The sequence below is a fragment of the Uloborus diversus genome, chromosome 10, assembly GCF_026930045.1.
Source record: "Uloborus diversus isolate 005 chromosome 10, Udiv.v.3.1, whole genome shotgun sequence".
Taxonomy (NCBI): Eukaryota; Metazoa; Arthropoda; class Arachnida; order Araneae; family Uloboridae; genus Uloborus; species Uloborus diversus.
The window spans coordinates 134,475,649-134,494,518 of NC_072740.1; the positions used below are offsets into that span (position 1 = coordinate 134,475,649).

At 33.7% G+C, this 18,870-nt stretch overlaps 1 protein-coding gene across 1 annotated transcript in view; it reads right to left on the bottom strand.

Moving 5' to 3' along the window:
* Positions 1-315: 315 nt before the first annotated feature.
* Positions 316-18,870, bottom strand: part of LOC129231190 (E3 ubiquitin-protein ligase HERC2-like) — a 323,605-nt gene continuing 305,050 nt past the window's right edge. The window contains exons 72-76 of the mRNA XM_054865437.1: positions 12,335-12,469; positions 7,499-7,661; positions 6,941-7,046; positions 4,426-4,638; positions 316-724 (exon numbers count right to left, since the gene is read on the bottom strand). Of these exons, the coding sequence (XP_054721412.1) occupies positions 425-724; positions 4,426-4,638; positions 6,941-7,046; positions 7,499-7,661; positions 12,335-12,469 (917 nt within the window). The 3' untranslated portion in view covers positions 316-424. The remainder of the gene's footprint in view (positions 725-4,425; positions 4,639-6,940; positions 7,047-7,498; positions 7,662-12,334; positions 12,470-18,870) is intronic.

Consider the following 18,870-nt stretch of genomic DNA (forward strand, 5'->3'; position numbering starts at 1 on the left):
TATCTTCATATTATTTTACAATAAACACAACTTTATAACTTCTATAAAAAGTACAATTATAGGTGAACAAATATGAGATCCATTTGCATATAATAAATCTAACTTTATATGATTAGGAATATTCATATATCACAGAAATTCAAAATGACTGTCATTCTAGAATGAATAATGCACACATGACTGCTCTTCATAATTAATATGAAATAATAACCTTCGTGTAGCTGCATTTATAAGCTGAAATGTACAGAAAGCAGATTGATGTAAATGATATAGTTTTCAAAGTATTTTAATTTATTCTTTCAGCAATTTATGAATGATGAACGATGAGTTGAGTAACAATTGGAGTTTTGATTATTAATGCACCTCAGACTTTTCATTTTGATTTTTTAAATTGCAATTTTAATTTATTCCTCTTTGCTCCATACTATTGAGAAGTCAGAGAAACAGAGTCTGCAATAGGGTCATCAGATCCTCCACTTTCCATATCATCATCACTGTCACTTATGTCTATGTATGGACTAGAGCCTAAGCCATGCTCTCGATCAGACTGAACAAGAGCAACTCGAGCATAATCATCTGTGTCAATGGATTTGCAGAAATGTATGGCATATTTTAACTTTTCTCTTAATACAAATTTACAAGAATATTTTGGCATTTTCAGCAAGAAGAAACAGGTGTAACTTTCTGGCAAGAAATGATCTGGGGGATTGTACTTTTCCATAACCTGAAAAAAAAAAAAAAAAGTAATTTTTAATGCAAATGGTAAACACGATCTGAATACTTATTATCTCTTATACATACATAATAATATAGATAAATACTATGTCAATCCCAAATTAGTTGACACATTAAGATCAAAAATTTTGCTCCAAATTAGTTGCTATTTTTTAATACTTTGTACATGGGCGGCTGGTGCACCAAAAAAAAGGGGGGGGGGGTGCCCTTAAAGTTTTTTTTTTTTTTGGAAAATTAGGCTACATTATTCAATTTTAACTCCATTAATGATCTTCAAAAAAATTCCGGAAACAGCCTCAAAAATTGAGGCAGATGGCCACCGTAGACTCTCCTTCCATTTCAATTTTTATGGTAATACAAACGTAAAATAAATGAATAATAAAATGTACACTTATTACGTCAATTCTTCTTTGTTTAAATATATGAACTCATCAATACTAGCACTTTTTGATCAATCAATGATTTCGACTTTATAACAGTGGAGGGGCAAGGCCCCTTTGCTTTTGAAAGTGAGGGAGCAGTCACACCTCTTGCCCTCCCCCTCCCCCCAAAACAAGCCACCTATGCTTTTGTAACAAATGTAGAAACTGAGGATTTTCAGAGATTTCAGAGTGCTATGCAACCTGATTCATCAACCAAATTGCATAAAATACAGCGCCAGCTCAGTCATTTCATCTGAGGACTGCAGTTTGTGCTTTTTTAGCAACGAAATTGGTTTCAAACATCAAGGACGCACAATCTAAAGCAACGTCTTATTTTGTTCTCTCATCACTTGTTAATTGCATAAAGCTATCTTCTAGCCAATTAATCATAAATTCATTGCAAAGCAAATTGAACCATCTAGGATACTGGTGACTGAGTCCTTACAAAATGAGATGCGGAAAAGTGTGCTAGGTCTGGACTTTTGAAACTAATTTGGATCTGATTTGAAGAGGAAAGGTAAGTAAATGTCGTTAAGGTATAGCATAGCACTTGAAAATAACTAAAAAATTGTTCAAACAAAATCATCAGTATCAATAATCAATACAAAAGTATTCAAACATAGCAACTAATTTAGGACAGGAGGGGTATGGGACAAAAATACTGCTTTTATACTGCCAGTTGACATACCAAAATTACTTTTGTAAAAGTTTAAGATTAATAATGCAATAAATTTTCCGACAGCACTTTAATTTCTCAAATCATTTGCAATCACCTTTTTTGATTTTAGTGAGATTTTTATGGTGGTTTCTTCTAATGATAATAGAAGACAAGTCATTTTTATTTTCTTTCAGAAATTTTTTTTGGCTGCGAACAAAATTCCTAAAATAGGTCCCAAATTAGTATTTTTTTCAAATCTACATTTTAGAATCTTCTATTATTTCGGTTCATTGCATATACACCAGATTTAATCCTTGAGGTTTTCAAACTCTCTTTAAGTTGAGCTGTCTCTTATAAGTTAAACCATATTGCAAAAATTATTGCTAACCTGCGGAACAACCTACCACGGTTGGTCAAACTTTGCTGACAAAAGTGAGTATTCAATTAGCTGTGTAGTAAACTTATATTCTACATGTAATATATATTTTTTAATTAAGAGTGCGAATACTCCATAGACAATCTTATCTTTTCTTTACAAAGCTATAATGTTACTTGAACCAAAAAGTATTAAAAAATAACATTGTAATTGTTTGTAGTTAAAAGCTGTGTTTGCCGTGGATCATTGACTACATAAAGGATAGTGGGAAGTATAAAATTTTCTGAGCCAAGAACTACCATTTTTATTTTGAATGAATGTACAGTAAAATCCCTCTAATGCGGACACTAACGGGACACATTTTTTGTCCACAATAGAGAAGTGTCCGCAGGACAGGGGTTTAATTATGTTATTTGCATTGGAACTGGGGAATTAAAATTCATATATATATATATATATATATATATATATATATATATATATATATATATATATATATATATATATATATATATATATATATATATATGAATTTTATACATTCATATTCATATATATATATATATGAATTTTATACATTCATATTCATATATATATATATATATATATATCATATATATATATATATATATATACATGAAATTTACATTCAAACAACATAAAATCAACTAACAAATAAGACAAGTTTTGCTGCTCTTTAGCTACGTAATGATGGAAATTGGATTAGGATGGAGCTGTGAAAATATTTAGCAGATTAACATACCCCCTCATTTTCACAGATCCATACTAGAAAATGATAATTTTAAGCACTGAAATAAAACTCTTTTACAGAAACTCATTAACTGTTGCATGGTTAAACATTTTGTCAATCAATCTGCTAAATTGTTTTTTCTAGCAACATATTTTAAGTCAAATTTCCCTATTTTTAAACTTTCTTGGACAAAAAAAATTCAATGTCTATATAGCACTGTACACCCTGAGCATGCAGTGTACCTACCTAACAAAAAACAAACCATCACATTAAATCAGTATGCTTGCATTGGAATTTGAGATTTTCATGTTTCCATATGAAAGGCACATAGTGTAGCAAGCATATGTTAAATGAGAACTGGGGGAAAACCAGGGTATATCAGAACAAGGAGAAGAAATTAAATGTGAGAATGATTCAGAAAAAAAACCCAACTTCTCACATTTTCTGCACTATTTATTTCAATCAGGCATAGTTAAAGAGATAGTGAATGGTGAAAGTACATCAGAGCTTAATAGCAGAGAGAAGCAGATTGCATCTTGGGCTATCCTTATTGCAACCAAAATGTACACTATTTTACCAATACTGTTAATTGTGTATGCATTGTTATCATACATGCTATTTCCATGTCTGTAAGTAAACTTTAAGTATTTTATGGCCATTAGTCAAAGTTTGTCAACAGACTGAAAAACCACAAATATTTTGCACTTTAAAATAGAATAGTCAAGTTCCCTGTTGAATGTCGATGCACTGAGATATAGGACCACCAAAAATACACTATTTATTTCTTCAGATATAAAGCACTCAGAGTACACTCAGTGAGCACTTGTTTTATGTACTATTTATTGTTTACTTATGTCTGAAAACTTTTCTTGACCCTTAGTGCACAGATTCACAAGGTCTCAAACATGGAAATTTTTGCTCTTGTCAACCAAGTTTGACCAATCTTTCCAGGCAGCCCTAAAGTCTCATAAAAGTTACAAAATAGTTCAATTCACCTAATCAAGATCGTTTTAAACCTTAAGATTTAAATTTGGCTTATGCTCAATGAACATTGGCCCATTTCAGATATGTTGTAGGAGACAAAAGATTTTTTTTTCCTTTAAGAAAACCAAAATTATACCAATTTTATTATTATTAGAAGAAACTACTACAGAAATCTCAGAAATCTAATAAAATCAGCCTTTTACCAAGTTTCTTAGGCATCATCATACGTTAGGGGGAAATTTGCAAGTAAGTTTAAATAGCAGTAAAACATCTTATCTTGAAGCTTGCAATTTAAAATAGTAGCTTCAAGCACCTTTAACATGATTTTTTTTATGACCAATTGCTTACTGTGCATAGCTTTTGTGCATTCAAATTTTGAAGCAAAATAATTGTTGAACCATTTTTAATGTGGTGGCTTTCCAGGTAAATTGAGCAAATTCAAGAATTTAACAGTAGAGTTAAGCACTTCTGCATGATCGAACAATAGACAAAATCTAACCTGTAGTACAAAGTCTCTCCCTCTGAAGTCAGCAATGGTACGAGGAAGTCTTGTCCTACCCCATACGAATCTTAAGAATAATGATCTTTCTGTGTTGTTAAACTCTTCCATTACTTCCCAAAACCATATGACTAAAGGTGCATCAGGCTCAATTCCCTTATAAGTAGCTACAGCTTTCAGCAACTGAATAGGAATTTCAGGACTTCCACACACCTGAAAAGAAAATTTTTATTTAATGACATTCGTTATTTAATCACAATTTGTTGCATATCACGATTTTTTAAATTTATTTACTTATTTATACAGAAAGCTAATCAGCTTCACATACATATAGAACTACAGACAAAGCGCCTTGAATCCAGGCAGACACAGGGAAAATTTACAGCACAATGAATGAGTGGAAATCAAACTTACTAACTCCAGCTTAGAAGGTAGTTTCTACCACAAATTCACTTAGGCCCCCTTATTAGTTTAAAATTTTTAATTCATATAAAAATCACAATCCCCTTTCTAATCGCTGATATATGCAACAACACTACCTCAAATCAACTATAAATACATGCCAAAGTTTTAGAGTGCAATTTAATAACTTGCACAAATTATTATTAAAGGAACAATATGTACTGCTCTAAAAACTTTCACTTGAAACTAAAATTATTAATTCTTTCCCAAAAATAAATAGGGGGTTATTATGTTAGATGGTTAAGTTATCTGTAACTCAGCATTTTTAAAAAATACTTAATGAAAATTTTTAATTCCACCAAACTTCAATGTTGAGAAACAATTTCATTAGAAAGTCGATATCTTTGCCCTTTTCCAATACAAAATTTGTGATTGGCATGTTATTCTTTCATATTTACTTTATTATTAAGTTTGATTTCACACTCTATCAAAGCTTTTCATCCAAACAGTTAAATGTCTTGCATGTTCTGTAGTTCTGTTCATGCATTTAGTATACAGAAAATCTTGTTAAGTAAATATGAAAAAAATTAGAGAGGAAATATAAGCATGAAACAAGATTAAAACTTACTCAGAACCATAATTCAATAACTCCAAAATGAAAATAAAATATACTTATACTGCATAAAAAATGACTAAAACCAAATTTTCATTTAAATGAAGATATGGTTCTGGAAACAGCATACATTTTTACACAATTACTACACTTCATAATAAGTACATTCACTTCTGGTACTTAGAACAATTTCATTAAAATAGAAGACTTATAATGCACGCCTTGGGACCAGAGCTTTTGCGTTATACAGGTTTTGGCGTTATATATATCATTTCACAAATTTTGAGATTAATAGACAGAACATATATATATTTGCACCTCAGAATAAGGTGTAACTGCAATGAGTATTAAAACACTAATTATAAACTCCTGTTTGTGAAAATTTCAACTCCATGAAGGAAGCATCATAGTTGAATGAAATTTAATACACAGTTGAGTGGTAATGGTACAAATAAATGATTACATTTTCAAACCAAACAAACAATAAAAAGAGATAGAAATTAGTATTTTCTGTGGCCATCACAGGACGCAATAAGAGCTGCTACACGACTCGGTACGGAGTGGAACAAAGTGAAAAGAAAATCTATTTAGCAAATTTGTGTTACATTAAAAAAGTTTGCAACTTTTTTAATGTAACACAATCTGTAATTTATCTCTAAAGCTTTGCTGGTTATTTTGCATTAATTGGATTTTACATCTTCCAATCATATGTAAAATTTATGGAAACATTTGAGAGAAAACAAGTTAGTTTTTCAAAAAAAAAAATTTCAAAAAACACCACATGGTTTTAAAAAAAAACACTTGGTTTAAACCAAACAACTCTCTATAGTTCGGCATTATAAATTATTCTACTGCTTTATCTCTTAATAAGAGAGTGTACAAATAACTCCTTCACTAAAACTCTACTGCATATTAGCAGATAACAATTAGAAAAAGATGTATTTTCAGAAACACTCCCAAAAAAAAGGTTGTCAAAAATAATATTTTCACAAAATATGATGCAGGACATAAAATATTAAAATTATTTTAATAAAATGCAACTCAACAGAGTTTTCTCCACTACTAGTTTACCGGGGCAGATAAAGAATACCAATTTAAGGGGAGGGACATTCTGAACGTTGACCCCCTCTCCCTCTATGAACGAGTGTTTGAAAAAGTGTTTGAACACAATAGGAACAAATAGTATTGTCAAAGAAAATTTGTCCTTTAAGAGAAGATCGGCAGAATCGAAAATTGATGCATTCATGGCACAAATTCATCAAATATATTTTGGCTTTGTTTAAAAAATGCAAATTCATTAAAAAAATGTAAAGAGAACTTATTAATTGCCATCTCTAGTGCCGGACATGAACTCTATAATTTACTATCATTCACAATAAATTTCCTTGTTTTGTTTTATTTAATAAACATGAAAAATCACAAAAAGTTGTTTTTGTTACTTGAATTATTTTAATCTCGCTATTAATCAAGACAAAATCATTAGCAATTAAATCATTATACCATAGTCTCTAGTTCACTTCCAGTAAATAGGGATAAAAGGGGCACAGGAACAACTTTAGACATTCCATCCCTAACAGCAGCAACTTGCTCGTCGAATTCGTGTAATCTGGTTAAAAGAAGAAAAAGAAAACAATTAAACAATATTTCTAGTTTGTTATACATAAGGTTTCCAAAAACCTATTCAATAATAATCAATTCCCCAGTTTAATGCATGTACAGTATAACACCGATTTCACGATTGTCAAGGGGCTGGGAAAAGTTATTGTTAAACCAAGGATATCATTAAATCAAGGAGCATAGACATTCAATTCAATCAAATCTAGACAAGTGAAATGTATCATTAAATTGAGAAAATTGTTAAATCAAAATTATACTCTTCTCCAAAAGAAAAAGGTAAGTTTTTTTTAGCATTTTACTAAAAAGCAGTTAAATTTTTTAAAACTGTTTCTGCAAAATATAATATGTATTTCACACACAAATATTCATTATATGAGACAAATTGTAAACTAAACAATCTACATTATCATATTTTAGCCTTTAAAATAGTAAAAACATTACCTGTAATTCAAAGCAAGTCTTATATACTCAAGACGATTTTCTGGTGTGATGTAAGAATACTTGGAACTGAGAGGAACTTCGGAACCAACTGAGTTATGAGTACTGAATGGTAAATCAAATTTTTTTATATTTTCAGGTTCCATGTACCTAATACTGACTAGACCTAAATGAAATGTTAAAAAGTATATAAGAAAAATATTTAACAAACAATTAGTCTAAGAAGCAAACAAAAAATGAATCTAACATGAAAATGGCAAATTGAGAAATAAAATTATTAAATGTATATTATAAACATTAGACTTCATCAGAACCAACGTCTTTGATGAAGAAAATTAAATTGAATAACAATTCAGTTGAAGACCATTATAACGCCGACCTGTATAACGCAATTCTCTATAAACCGCACTACTCTTCAGAAGTCAACACTAAGTTTTGAAGTTTAAAAGATCCCTCTCATTTGCTTTGCAAAAATAAAAATTGATAGGCAAATTAAATTTTAAAATTTTTCATCTTTCCATCTTATTTCAAAGCTTTTAAATTGAAAATTAGTACACATAGTAAACAGAAGATACCAGGTGACTCTTGAAAATGCAAACCATGAAGCTAGGAGAAGTGCAGGATTTTGATTGTGAAACATATTTATTTGTGAATAACTAATTGTAATATTAGTGTTTTAATATTCATTGCATATAAAACTCATTCTGAAGTGCTAATATATAGATATATTCTGAATATTAGTTTCAAAATTTGATCTATATAACGCAAAAACCTGTATAACGCAAAAGCTCGGGTCCCAAGGTGTGCGTTATAACGGTCTTCTACTGTATTATATTTAAAGCTCTCTATATTTAGCCACATAAAAATACAAGGCTAAAAGTGAGTATCTTTACGTAAATTAATGAATGTTTGAGAGCAAATAATGAGCAGAATGAGTTGGTATTAACCTCTTTCACACAAGAAAAGATGTTAGAGCAAGTACTAATATCCCAGATGTATGAAGTTTGATATATATTCATCAGAGTTTATGAAATCGATCATTTTCTTTTCAAATCATGCATTGAATTTTGTGTGGAATTTTGCTAAACTAGTTGTGTAATTCCGCATCACAGAGTACCGGATTACAAATCAAGCCTGATTATCACATCATATACTGGGACCATGTTCCTGAAACACCCAAATGTAACCCCAATGGGCTCCATAACAAAGAAGGAAGTCATTGCAGGACTTAATATAATTTACATTAATTATATGATTTGAAACAAATTTCACTGCCTCCAGCTTGGTTACTTCCTAGTGTAGACTGATGAGTCAACAGGGACAAAACTGCAGTCTCAGGATGGGATAACCGGGCTGTTGGTACATTGCATCTAATTGAATTCTAGTTTAAAGTTGGACTTACAACTCAATTTTGGCACTGACAACCTTCAGTAGAAAGTTGTATTTATCAATCCATTTCTTTGCGTTAATCTGAAAAGCATTTCAGCAGATTCACTGACACCTTCCACAGTCCTTTCAATGGCCCGAGTTTAATATAGCAATTTTAATATTGCATACTTGAATGAATAAATACACTTTCTAGAAATGACAAAATATCCTTGTTTTTCACATCAATATTGAAGGGGAGGAAAATGAACATGTTGGCCAGAACTTCTGTAGTTCGAAGTTTCAAAACATAATATTGGTGGAAGAAAGTCTCTTATAGCAATAGAAGTGTTTTCCCAATGCCCTTCTATAATCCAACTCCTTTACAATCGACTGTCGTTCACTGCCATGACTAATAACAAGTTCTTAAAATTGGCAAAGTGGCCATTTCTTTGAACCACCAGATTCAAGATGTTTAGGAGAACATCAGACAAATGACTTGTAGATTGTGTTACTTTCAATAAGTGTACAGGTCCATGTTTCGAGGAAGTATTTTCCTTTTTTTTTTAAAAATTTCGATGGAACATTACTGAAACAGTCTTTTTAAAGCTATAACTTATATATTTATCTCATTATTAGTTCAGCTTGAAAAACGCACAGCTCTGTAACAAAATTAGCAGACATTAACGAATGCTACTGAGTGAAATGTTACAAATTTTTGACAGCGAGGTTGGGGTCATTTTCCCCTCTATGTTACATTGCAATATCCTTTAAGTACAGTTCATGATAATCCAAAAACAGTTGAAGCTTCATCAATATTCAATGAATGTAATCCTTTTACACTAAGGCTGTTGAAAGTGTGATGAAACCGGCCAGTGAGTCAGTACATGGGTATTTAGGGAAGAGGAAAGATAAGGATTTATATGAAAAAGTTAATACTCGCGATCATCAATGCTAAAACTGAGTCATAAGTCGCGCTTCAAACCTGTATTCAAAAGCAGAAATCTGTTTAGTGTCATATAGTAATACATAAAAAACGTGGCTGGGTAGATGGGAGGGAAAGATGGAACACCTTGTGGTGGTCACCTCCTTGTGATGGCTTCTGAGTTGTTACTGTAATAAAATATTGTTTTTCAACAAAAAGCTGCACAGTGTACATGTATTGCAAAAAAAAAAAAAACTGGACTATAAAAGAAGAAATATTACAATGTGCAAAAAAAGCTAAAAAAGTCTATTTTTGGTTAATTTCATGAGACTTTACAAGCTCTTACACAAACTAAAAACTGTAAAGGAATGTAATTAATCATAAAGACATATGAAAGGAGTGTTGTATACAATGATTTGGATAGTATTAAAGCAACAATTTTAAGCATTTTTATTTGGACTTTTTGAAAGAAAACCAAGAGCTATAAGTAAATCGTGTTTCCCAGTAGCTAAAACTGCTTTCCTATAACTTTCTTTTTTTTTTTTTTTGCACCCATTAACTCAAAAATGGTAAATACATAAGAAAATAAACGTTCTGAAAAAAAAAACATGCATTTTTATGACATACCCTACTTCATATACACAGCTCGACATTGAAAATGCAACACCAGGAAGGGGTGGTCAGAAAGCAATGAAATTTGGAAAAAAAGACAGAGACAGCAAGGAATAATAAATGATCTTAATTTCAAAATGATAGGCAGACTACAGAGCGAGAACGGTGTCGGCTCAGTTGGATGTAGGACCATCGGGACAGCGATACACAAAGAAACACGTCTAGGCATAGATTCAATAAGGGTGTGGATGGTGTCCAGAGGGATGGCTCTCCATTCCCTTTCAACCATTTGCCACAGTTCGTCTTCTGAACGAGGCAGGGACGGAGTCTGCAAACGGTGTCCAATCACATTCCACACATGTTCGATTGGTGACAGGTCAGGAGAGTATGGTGGCCAGGAAAGCATCTGTGTGCCTTGGAGAGCATGTTGGCAAATACGAGCACTGTGTGGTCAGGCGTTATCCTGCTGAAAATTTGCATTAGGTAGCCCATGAAGGTAAGGGATTGCCACCTGCCGCAGCGCATTATCCAAGTATCCTTGGGCCATCATAGTGCGCAGAATACGAACTAGAGGTGATATGGAATTGTACGCAATTGCGCCCCGAACCATTATGCCACGTTGTCGTGCAGTGGGACGTTCCACAGTTACTGCCAGATTAGATCTGTCTCCACATCGACGCCACACACGTATGTGGCGACTATCACTGGATAAACAGAAGCGGGTTTCATCTGAGAACACGACATTTCGCCATTCTGTCATCCACGTTGCTCTAGTCCGACACCATTTTAAACGTTGCTGTCTATGTTGTGAGGTCAATGGCAGTCTTCTTAGCGGATGCCGTGATTGCAGACCACGTGCAATCAAATGACAGGAAATGGTTCTGGTTGACACGGGTTCTGGTTGATTCAGGGTATCTTGTACCTGCTGCAGAATTGAGGAAGAAGTGACTTGTGGGTCTACTACAGCTTGTTGGTGGATGCGTCAATCCACGCGTTCTGACACCACTCTGGCTGCCCCTGCAACCTTCAATCTTGCCACATTTTGTTGTTCCAACCATCTTCGGCACAGCTGATGCACCATGCTTGCATCCATGTAGGTATCAGCTGCGATTTGACATACGGACCAACCTCCCCTTCTCATTCCGATCACCACACCCCTCGTAAAATCGTCTATCTGCTAGAAGTGCCTTCATTGACGGCATCCTGGCATTCTCTCGTGTTACACGTATCCTCCAAGATAAAAACAAAATTTCTTCGACAATTCTCCAGTCAGAAATAACGACACGAATATTGCCTTTTCTGCAAGTTCCTTCCCTTATATCTTACTTCACGTGCATTGGAGAGCTGCGCATTTCACATCATTTACATAACTCAGTGATGTACGTCTACTATAAAATTTACATAAATTTCTGAATACTCCTTCTTGGTGTTGCATTTTCCATGTAGAGCAGTGTATTTGGCTAAGACTGCATGAGTGAAGAAAGAGCTTCCAAAGCTTTTAAAGAACACACTGCTTTCCTTAAATAGGCAATGATCTTTGGATATAATTATTGTGTCATATAGACTGAATTGTTTTAGTATTTTACATAAATATATGTTACTAATGTTCGGCTATTTTAGAAATAGATATTTCACTGAGAATAAAGTACTAACATGTTCAAAATTGAAAAGAAAAAAAAAAGACAAAAAAAGCTTTTAATAAGTCAAAAACTATGATTAAGGTAAATAGTAATATTTTTTACAGATACTAATGAAAAGTAATTAATACTGCTTGTTTATTTAAAAAAAAAAAAAAGATTATTGCTACAGGAAAATTCTCTCAATTTCGAAACCAGGGTCTCTTATACCATAATAGTTTAGCAGTTAAATTATAGAAAAAGATCAGCATTTATTTACATTGTCAAAAGTACATCTCAATTTATATTTTGAGAACATACCAGGGACATAATCTTTGTCAACTTCAGTCAAGTCTGCTGAAGTGAGAGCCATTCCTGTAAGCTGCTTCCACACTGGTTCAGCCAAATTCAAACTTAAAGGACTTCCAGTTCTCATAGCAATACCCATCAACATACCTAATGAATTAATGAATTACTACAATGTTGGACTCAACTTTAGAAAGCAATCCAGTTTTTGCATACAAAAGGTTTTCATATATTCCTTTCAAAGTACTCAGGCAATGGAATTATTTTTGAAACACCAGAAAATTAATTGGTAAGTTTAAGATTGTAAAAGCTTAGAGCTTTTTATAGTATGTAAATCATAACAAAGATAGCACATGAAAATAGTTTTCAAATTTAATTTACAACTACATAAGAAAACCTTAGTGTATCATCACACTACATTTAAATTTACATTCTTGCATCATATGAGTTAACATTTGGGTCGCCCAGCCCCTTTTTAAAATTTAAGTGTGATTTCCTTGTCCTTTCGAAGTTTTGCCAAAATGAAATCATTTTGCCATTTTTTCATTTTTTTGACAGGTAAAAGTTTGTGCAAGCCTAACCTTCAAATGTAACTCACTGGTCTCTCAGGGCTGCTGAGAAAAAAGGCTGGTCGCAGGGCTCCCTCTCCCTTTTTTAAACATAAAAAAATATACTACTCCAATGCCATGCCAGGCACTCCCAATGGCTGGGACCCTAGTTTCCGACTAGGCTGACACGGCCTCTCAGCCATGTTGCCTCGCAATTCTAGATAATTTTATTTGAATTTAAATCTGAGTTTTTTCAGCTTTTAGCACAATTATTTAACCAAAAATTAAAAAGCCTTTCATTATTTAAAAAATAAATGGGGTATGGCTGTTAATGTTGGGAAATGTCAAGTGCTACATTTAGGGCATGGAAATAAGTGTGCGAGTTATTATTTGCAAGGTTCAGTCATTAGTCAGGCAGAAAAAGTTACTGATCTCGGTGTTTTAATAAGTCAGGATTTAAAGTTCAGCCAACAGTGCAGCATAGCTAGTAACAAAGCCAACAAGATGCTTGGGTTTATCAATAGATCTATTACAAACAAATCTAAAGAAGTTTTTCTGCCCTTATATAGAAGTTTGGTAAGACCTCATTTGGAGTATGCTGTTCAGTTTTGGTCTCCTTATCTTGAGAAAGATATTAATGTATTGGAAAGGGTTCAAAGGCGAGCTACAAGGCCAATAAATGGACTTTCTCATTTAGACCATAATTCCAGGCTTAGAAGGCTAAAAATGTACAGTCTTGAGCAAAGAAGAGACCGAGGTAATATGATTCTGATGATATGGAATGGCCTGCATCTGAGCTCTACGGGGGTCAAAATGGTTAGTAATTTGGTTTTAGAGGCTTCAGATTCAAGAAAATAAGTTGGAATGGGGGGCATGGTTTAAGGAGCAGAATTCGAAAGGGTACTAACTATTGGGATTTCAGTAGAAACGAAAATAGGGTGGCAAATAAGAGAAAAGATTTTAACAGTTGGGATTCAAATAATCACACAGCATTAAATAAAAGTAAGATGGGCTTACTTAAGGTTTTTTATACAAATGCTCGTAGTATTAGGAACAAGATGGAAGAATTGAAAAGCATAATAATAGACAAGAGGTTGGATATGGAGGATGTAGTTACTTTGTGGGTGGGAACTAACGATGTAGGCCATAGTAACAACTATGAGTTTACTAAGGAATGGGATTCTCTGTTGGACAAAGCAACCAACTGTTCGGCAAATGTCCAAGTGGTTGGTTTGCTTCCCAGATATGGAGTGCATAGGAGTTGGTTAAACCAACGGGCTAGGTGTATGAACCTGGTACTCAAGGAAATTTGCGTTAAGCGTAGTATCAGGTTTATTGATGTGTGGAGTAAATGTAAACGTGATTGGATTGCTAGGGATGGCCTGCATCTGAGCTGTACGGGGATCAAAATGGTTAGTGGTTTGGTTTTAGAGGATTCAAAATCAAAAAACTAAGTTGGAATGGGGGGGCATGCTTTAAGGAGCAGAATTCGAATGGGTACTAACTATTGGGATTTTAGTAGAAACGGAAATAGGGAGGCTAGTAAGAGAAAAGATTTTAGCTGTTGGGATTCAAATAATCACGCAGCATTAAATAAAGGTAAGATGGGCTTACTTAAGGTTTTTTATACAAATGCTCGTAGTATTAGGAACAAGATGGAAGAATTGAAAAGCATAACAATAGACAAGAGGTTGGATATTATTGGAGTTACCGACACATGGGTTACCGAAAGTGATGATGATTTATTATCTATTGCTGGGAATAATTTGTTTAGACAAGATAGAGTAGGTAAAAGAGGTGGTGGGGTTTTATTTTATGTCAGAAACACTTTAACTTGCAATGAATTGGTAATTAATGATAAACCTAATGAGATTGATATGATTTGGCTGGAGTTGATGAGCAATAAGGGCAATAAACTACGTTTAGGGAACATTTATAGGCCACCCAACTTAAGCCAGGGTCAAGATGAACAGATGTTTAGTATTATTAGTGACATTTCAAGCAAGGGGTCAGTCATTATAATGGGAGATTATAATTTTCCAGGAATTGATTGGAATAATTTTTACCATAGTAATAACAGAGAAGAGGAATTTTTGAAAGTAATTGGTGACTGTTTTTTAGATCAAATTGTAACTCAGGGTACTCGACAGGACGTGATTTTGGATCTAGTTTTCTGTGATATGGAAGGTTCTGTTCAGGGGTTATGTGTAGTGGAACACATTGGAGACAGTGATCACAACAGTATTAGATTTGGGATTAAATTTGATACACACAAAGTAGAGAATTTTAGGTTTGTGCCCAATTTCAGAAATACTGATTTTGTGGCACTTAGGCAGAGTTTGAAAGCAGTTTTTTCTTCTGGATTGGACAATAGCGATGTGAATCTTCAGTGGGAAGAGTTTAAGGAAAAGCTAGCGAAAACGGTTGGGGATCATGTTTCTTTTAGGAGAAAGGGTGTCAACACTAAAATTTGGCCAATGTGGTTCTCCAGGGAAACTAAAGACGCTCTAAATTACAAGCAAGCTGCTTTTCATAGGTTTAGAGAAACTGGTCACAGTGCAGATAGGCTCCAATATTGTAAGGCAAGGCGTAAATTTAAGTATTTGGTACGGATTCAGAAAAGAGAGTTGGAGCAAAGACTGGCAGATAACATAAACAGGAATCCCAAGAGGTTTTTTGCATACGCTAATTCGGGGAAAGTTCGAAATAGTCATATTGGGCCACTGGTTGATGAGCACGGAATTTGAATTCAGGACGATAGTGATATTGCTAATGTTCTTAATAACTTTTTTTCGAGTGTTTTTAACGATAACTGTATCTCAACAGTTGACACCAACAAGACACAAGCTATAGTACAGCTTGAGGACTTTGTATTTTCCAGGGATGACGTTTTACTTGATTTGAAAAAAATTAAAGAGACTAAGGCTCCGGGACCTGATAATATTTATCCAAAAATTTTAGTTGAATGTGCGGAGGAATTAGCAGATGTAATTGTAAATATTTTCAATGCTTCTTATAACTCAGGGACAGTGCCAGAGGACTGGAAGCTGGCTAACATTACACCGCTCTTCAAGAAAGGGTCTAAAGGGAGTGCGGGAAATTATAGACCTGTGAGTCTAACTTCGGTGGTTTGCAAAATTTTTGAAACATTGATAAAAATTAAGATAGTAAATTTTCTAGAGACTAATAATCTATTGACTAGTTTTCAGTACGGTTACAGGAAAGGTAAATCTTGTGCAACTAATTTATTACATTTCTATGACAAAGTTACCATGGCTTTGGACAATAAGAAGCCTGTAGATGTTGTTTACATTGTTTTTTAAAAAGCTTTCGATAAGGTACCGCATGTTGCTCTACTTAGCAAATTAGCTGATATAGGAATAGGAGGGAAAACTTTCATTTGAGTAAAAAACTGGCTAACTGGAAGGAAACAAAGGGTAGTTAGTTGTAAGTGGAAATTATTCTAATTGGAGTGAGGTTTTAAGCGGGGTTCCTCAAGGATCAGTGTTAGGGCCTGTTTTGTTTATTGTTTTTATGAACGATATTCACAAAAATATTTCTGGGAACATGAATTGTTTTGCTGATGATGTCAAAGTTATGGGGACTGTAGAAAATGAAGAAAAAGTAAATCAGCTGCAAGAGGATCTAGATCGTATTGCAGAGTGGGCTGATAAATGGGGTATAGCTGTTAATGTTGGGAAATGTCAAGTGCTGCATTTAAGGCATGGAAATAAGTGTACAAGTTATTATTTGCAAGGTTCAGTCATTAGTCAGGCAGACAAAGTTACTGATCTGGGGATCTTAATAAGTCAGGATTTAAAGTTCAGCCAACAGTGCAGCATTGCAAGTAGCAAAGCCAATAAGATGCTTGGGTTTATCAATAGATCTATTTCAAACAAATCTAAAGAAGTTATTCTGCCCTTATATAGAAGTTTGGTAAGACCTCATTTGGAGTATGCTGTTCAGTTTTGGTGTCCTTATCTAAAGAAAGATATTAATGTATTGGAAAGGGTTCAAAGGCGGGCTACAAGGCTAATAAATGGACTTTTTCACTTAGACTATGATTCCAGGCTTAGAAGGCTAAAAATGTACAGTCTTGAGCAAAGAAGAGACCGAGGGGACATGATTCAGCTGTTTAAATTTATTAAAATGAAAGATGTTACGGGGCTGAAGTTTAGCACTGAAAACAGGACAAGGGGTCATTGTTTTAAGCTATTTAAATCTCAGGCTAACATGGAGATTAGGAAAAATTATTATTTTAGCAGGGTAGTGGATCCTTGGAATAGTTTACCGGAAGAAGTGGTAATGAGAAAGGGAGTAGAAAGTTTTAAGAGGGCTATTGATTTCCACTGGGGTTTGTAAATTGACTAGGACCAGCCTAGCTGGGCCCAGAGCCTGTTGCTGGTCGACACTTTTGTATTTGTATTTGTAATTACCATTGAAAAATACTTGGACTTTAAATGCTTATACTACACAGAAAAAAGTTTAAAGAACTCCTTCTCTACAACAAAATTTTTATTAAAAAGTGCCCTTTTAATTGAATTAAGGTGCCCTTTTATCTGGAAGCACCCTGCCTATTTTTTGTTCTGAGGGAAAACACTAAATAACTATGACATTCCGATGATATTACATAAGCAGAGTTCTAATGATAAGTAACTTCAAAAACCTTCGTCTTAGGTGAAACAAGAAGCAAAAGAAAATTTAACATGTCAATTTAAAATAAAAATACAAATGTGACGACCAGCAACAGGATCGGGGCCTAGCTAGGCTGGTCCTAGCTAGTTTATAAGTCTCCAATGAAGATCAATGGCCCTCTCTAAGCTCTCCACCCCTTTGCTCCTAACCACCTTTTTCGGTAAGCTTGCAGTGTCAGCTTTCCTAATAAAAAGAACTGAACTGAATTTGAACTTGTTTTAACTACAACTGCACCAGCAGCAGTTGTTTACTCGCGCGTTCTCTGTTCTCCCACTGCTCGTGGAGAGAATTCGACTCTTATAGTCGTTCCTTAAAATGTATAAGTAAAATGTATATATATATCTCAATTTTCGGAATAAAATGACAAAAAGAATCATTTGTATTCTTGTCATAGCTTACACTTTAAGCAGGTTCCTGACTTCATCGAAACATCAGTACCTGCAAGCTATTCCAAGTGCCCATGACCTTACTAAAGATGTAATTTTTATTAATTTTCAGGTTAACCCTAGAGTTAAATAGCTTAAAAAAATACCCCCCCCCCCCCTCATCAAGCTTTCTGTGCAAAAAATTAACCCGGCAACATCTTTCATTTTGATAAATTTAAACAACTAAATCATGTCCCCTTTGATTCTCTTTAGCTCCAGGCTATAAAAATTAAACCTATTAAGTATGGTATCATAATATAAATCTGAAAGTACCTTAGCTAGTCTAGTTACCCTTCTTTCAAACCTTTTCAATACAGAAATATCCTTCCTGAGATAAGGAGACCAAAACTGAACAGCATACCAAATGAGGTCTTATTAAACAAATATATAAAGGCAGAAGAACCTTCTTTGATTTGTTAGAAATAGATCAAAGCCAACAGAAGCCCAAGCACTGTTGGCTTTGTTACTTGTAATGCTACATTGTTGACTAAACTTGAAATCTTGATTTATTAAGAAACCCAGATCACTAACGTTTTCTGCCTGACTAATGATCGAACCCTGTAATTAATAACTTGTATGCTTATTTCTATGGCCTAAGTGTAGCACTTGACATTTCCCTACATTATCTGCCATACCCCACTTATCCGTCCACTTAGTAATTTGATCTAAATTTTCTTGAAGTTGTTTTACTTGTTTCACATTTTCTACAATAACGATACCTTTTACATCATCAGCAAAACAATTAATGTTTCCAGAAATAATTTCATCAATGTTATTCATAAAATAATAAACAGAAGAGGCCCTAAAACTGATCCCTGAAGAACCCTGCTTAAAACAGCACTCCATTTAGAATGATTTTCTCTCACATCTACTCTTTGTTTCA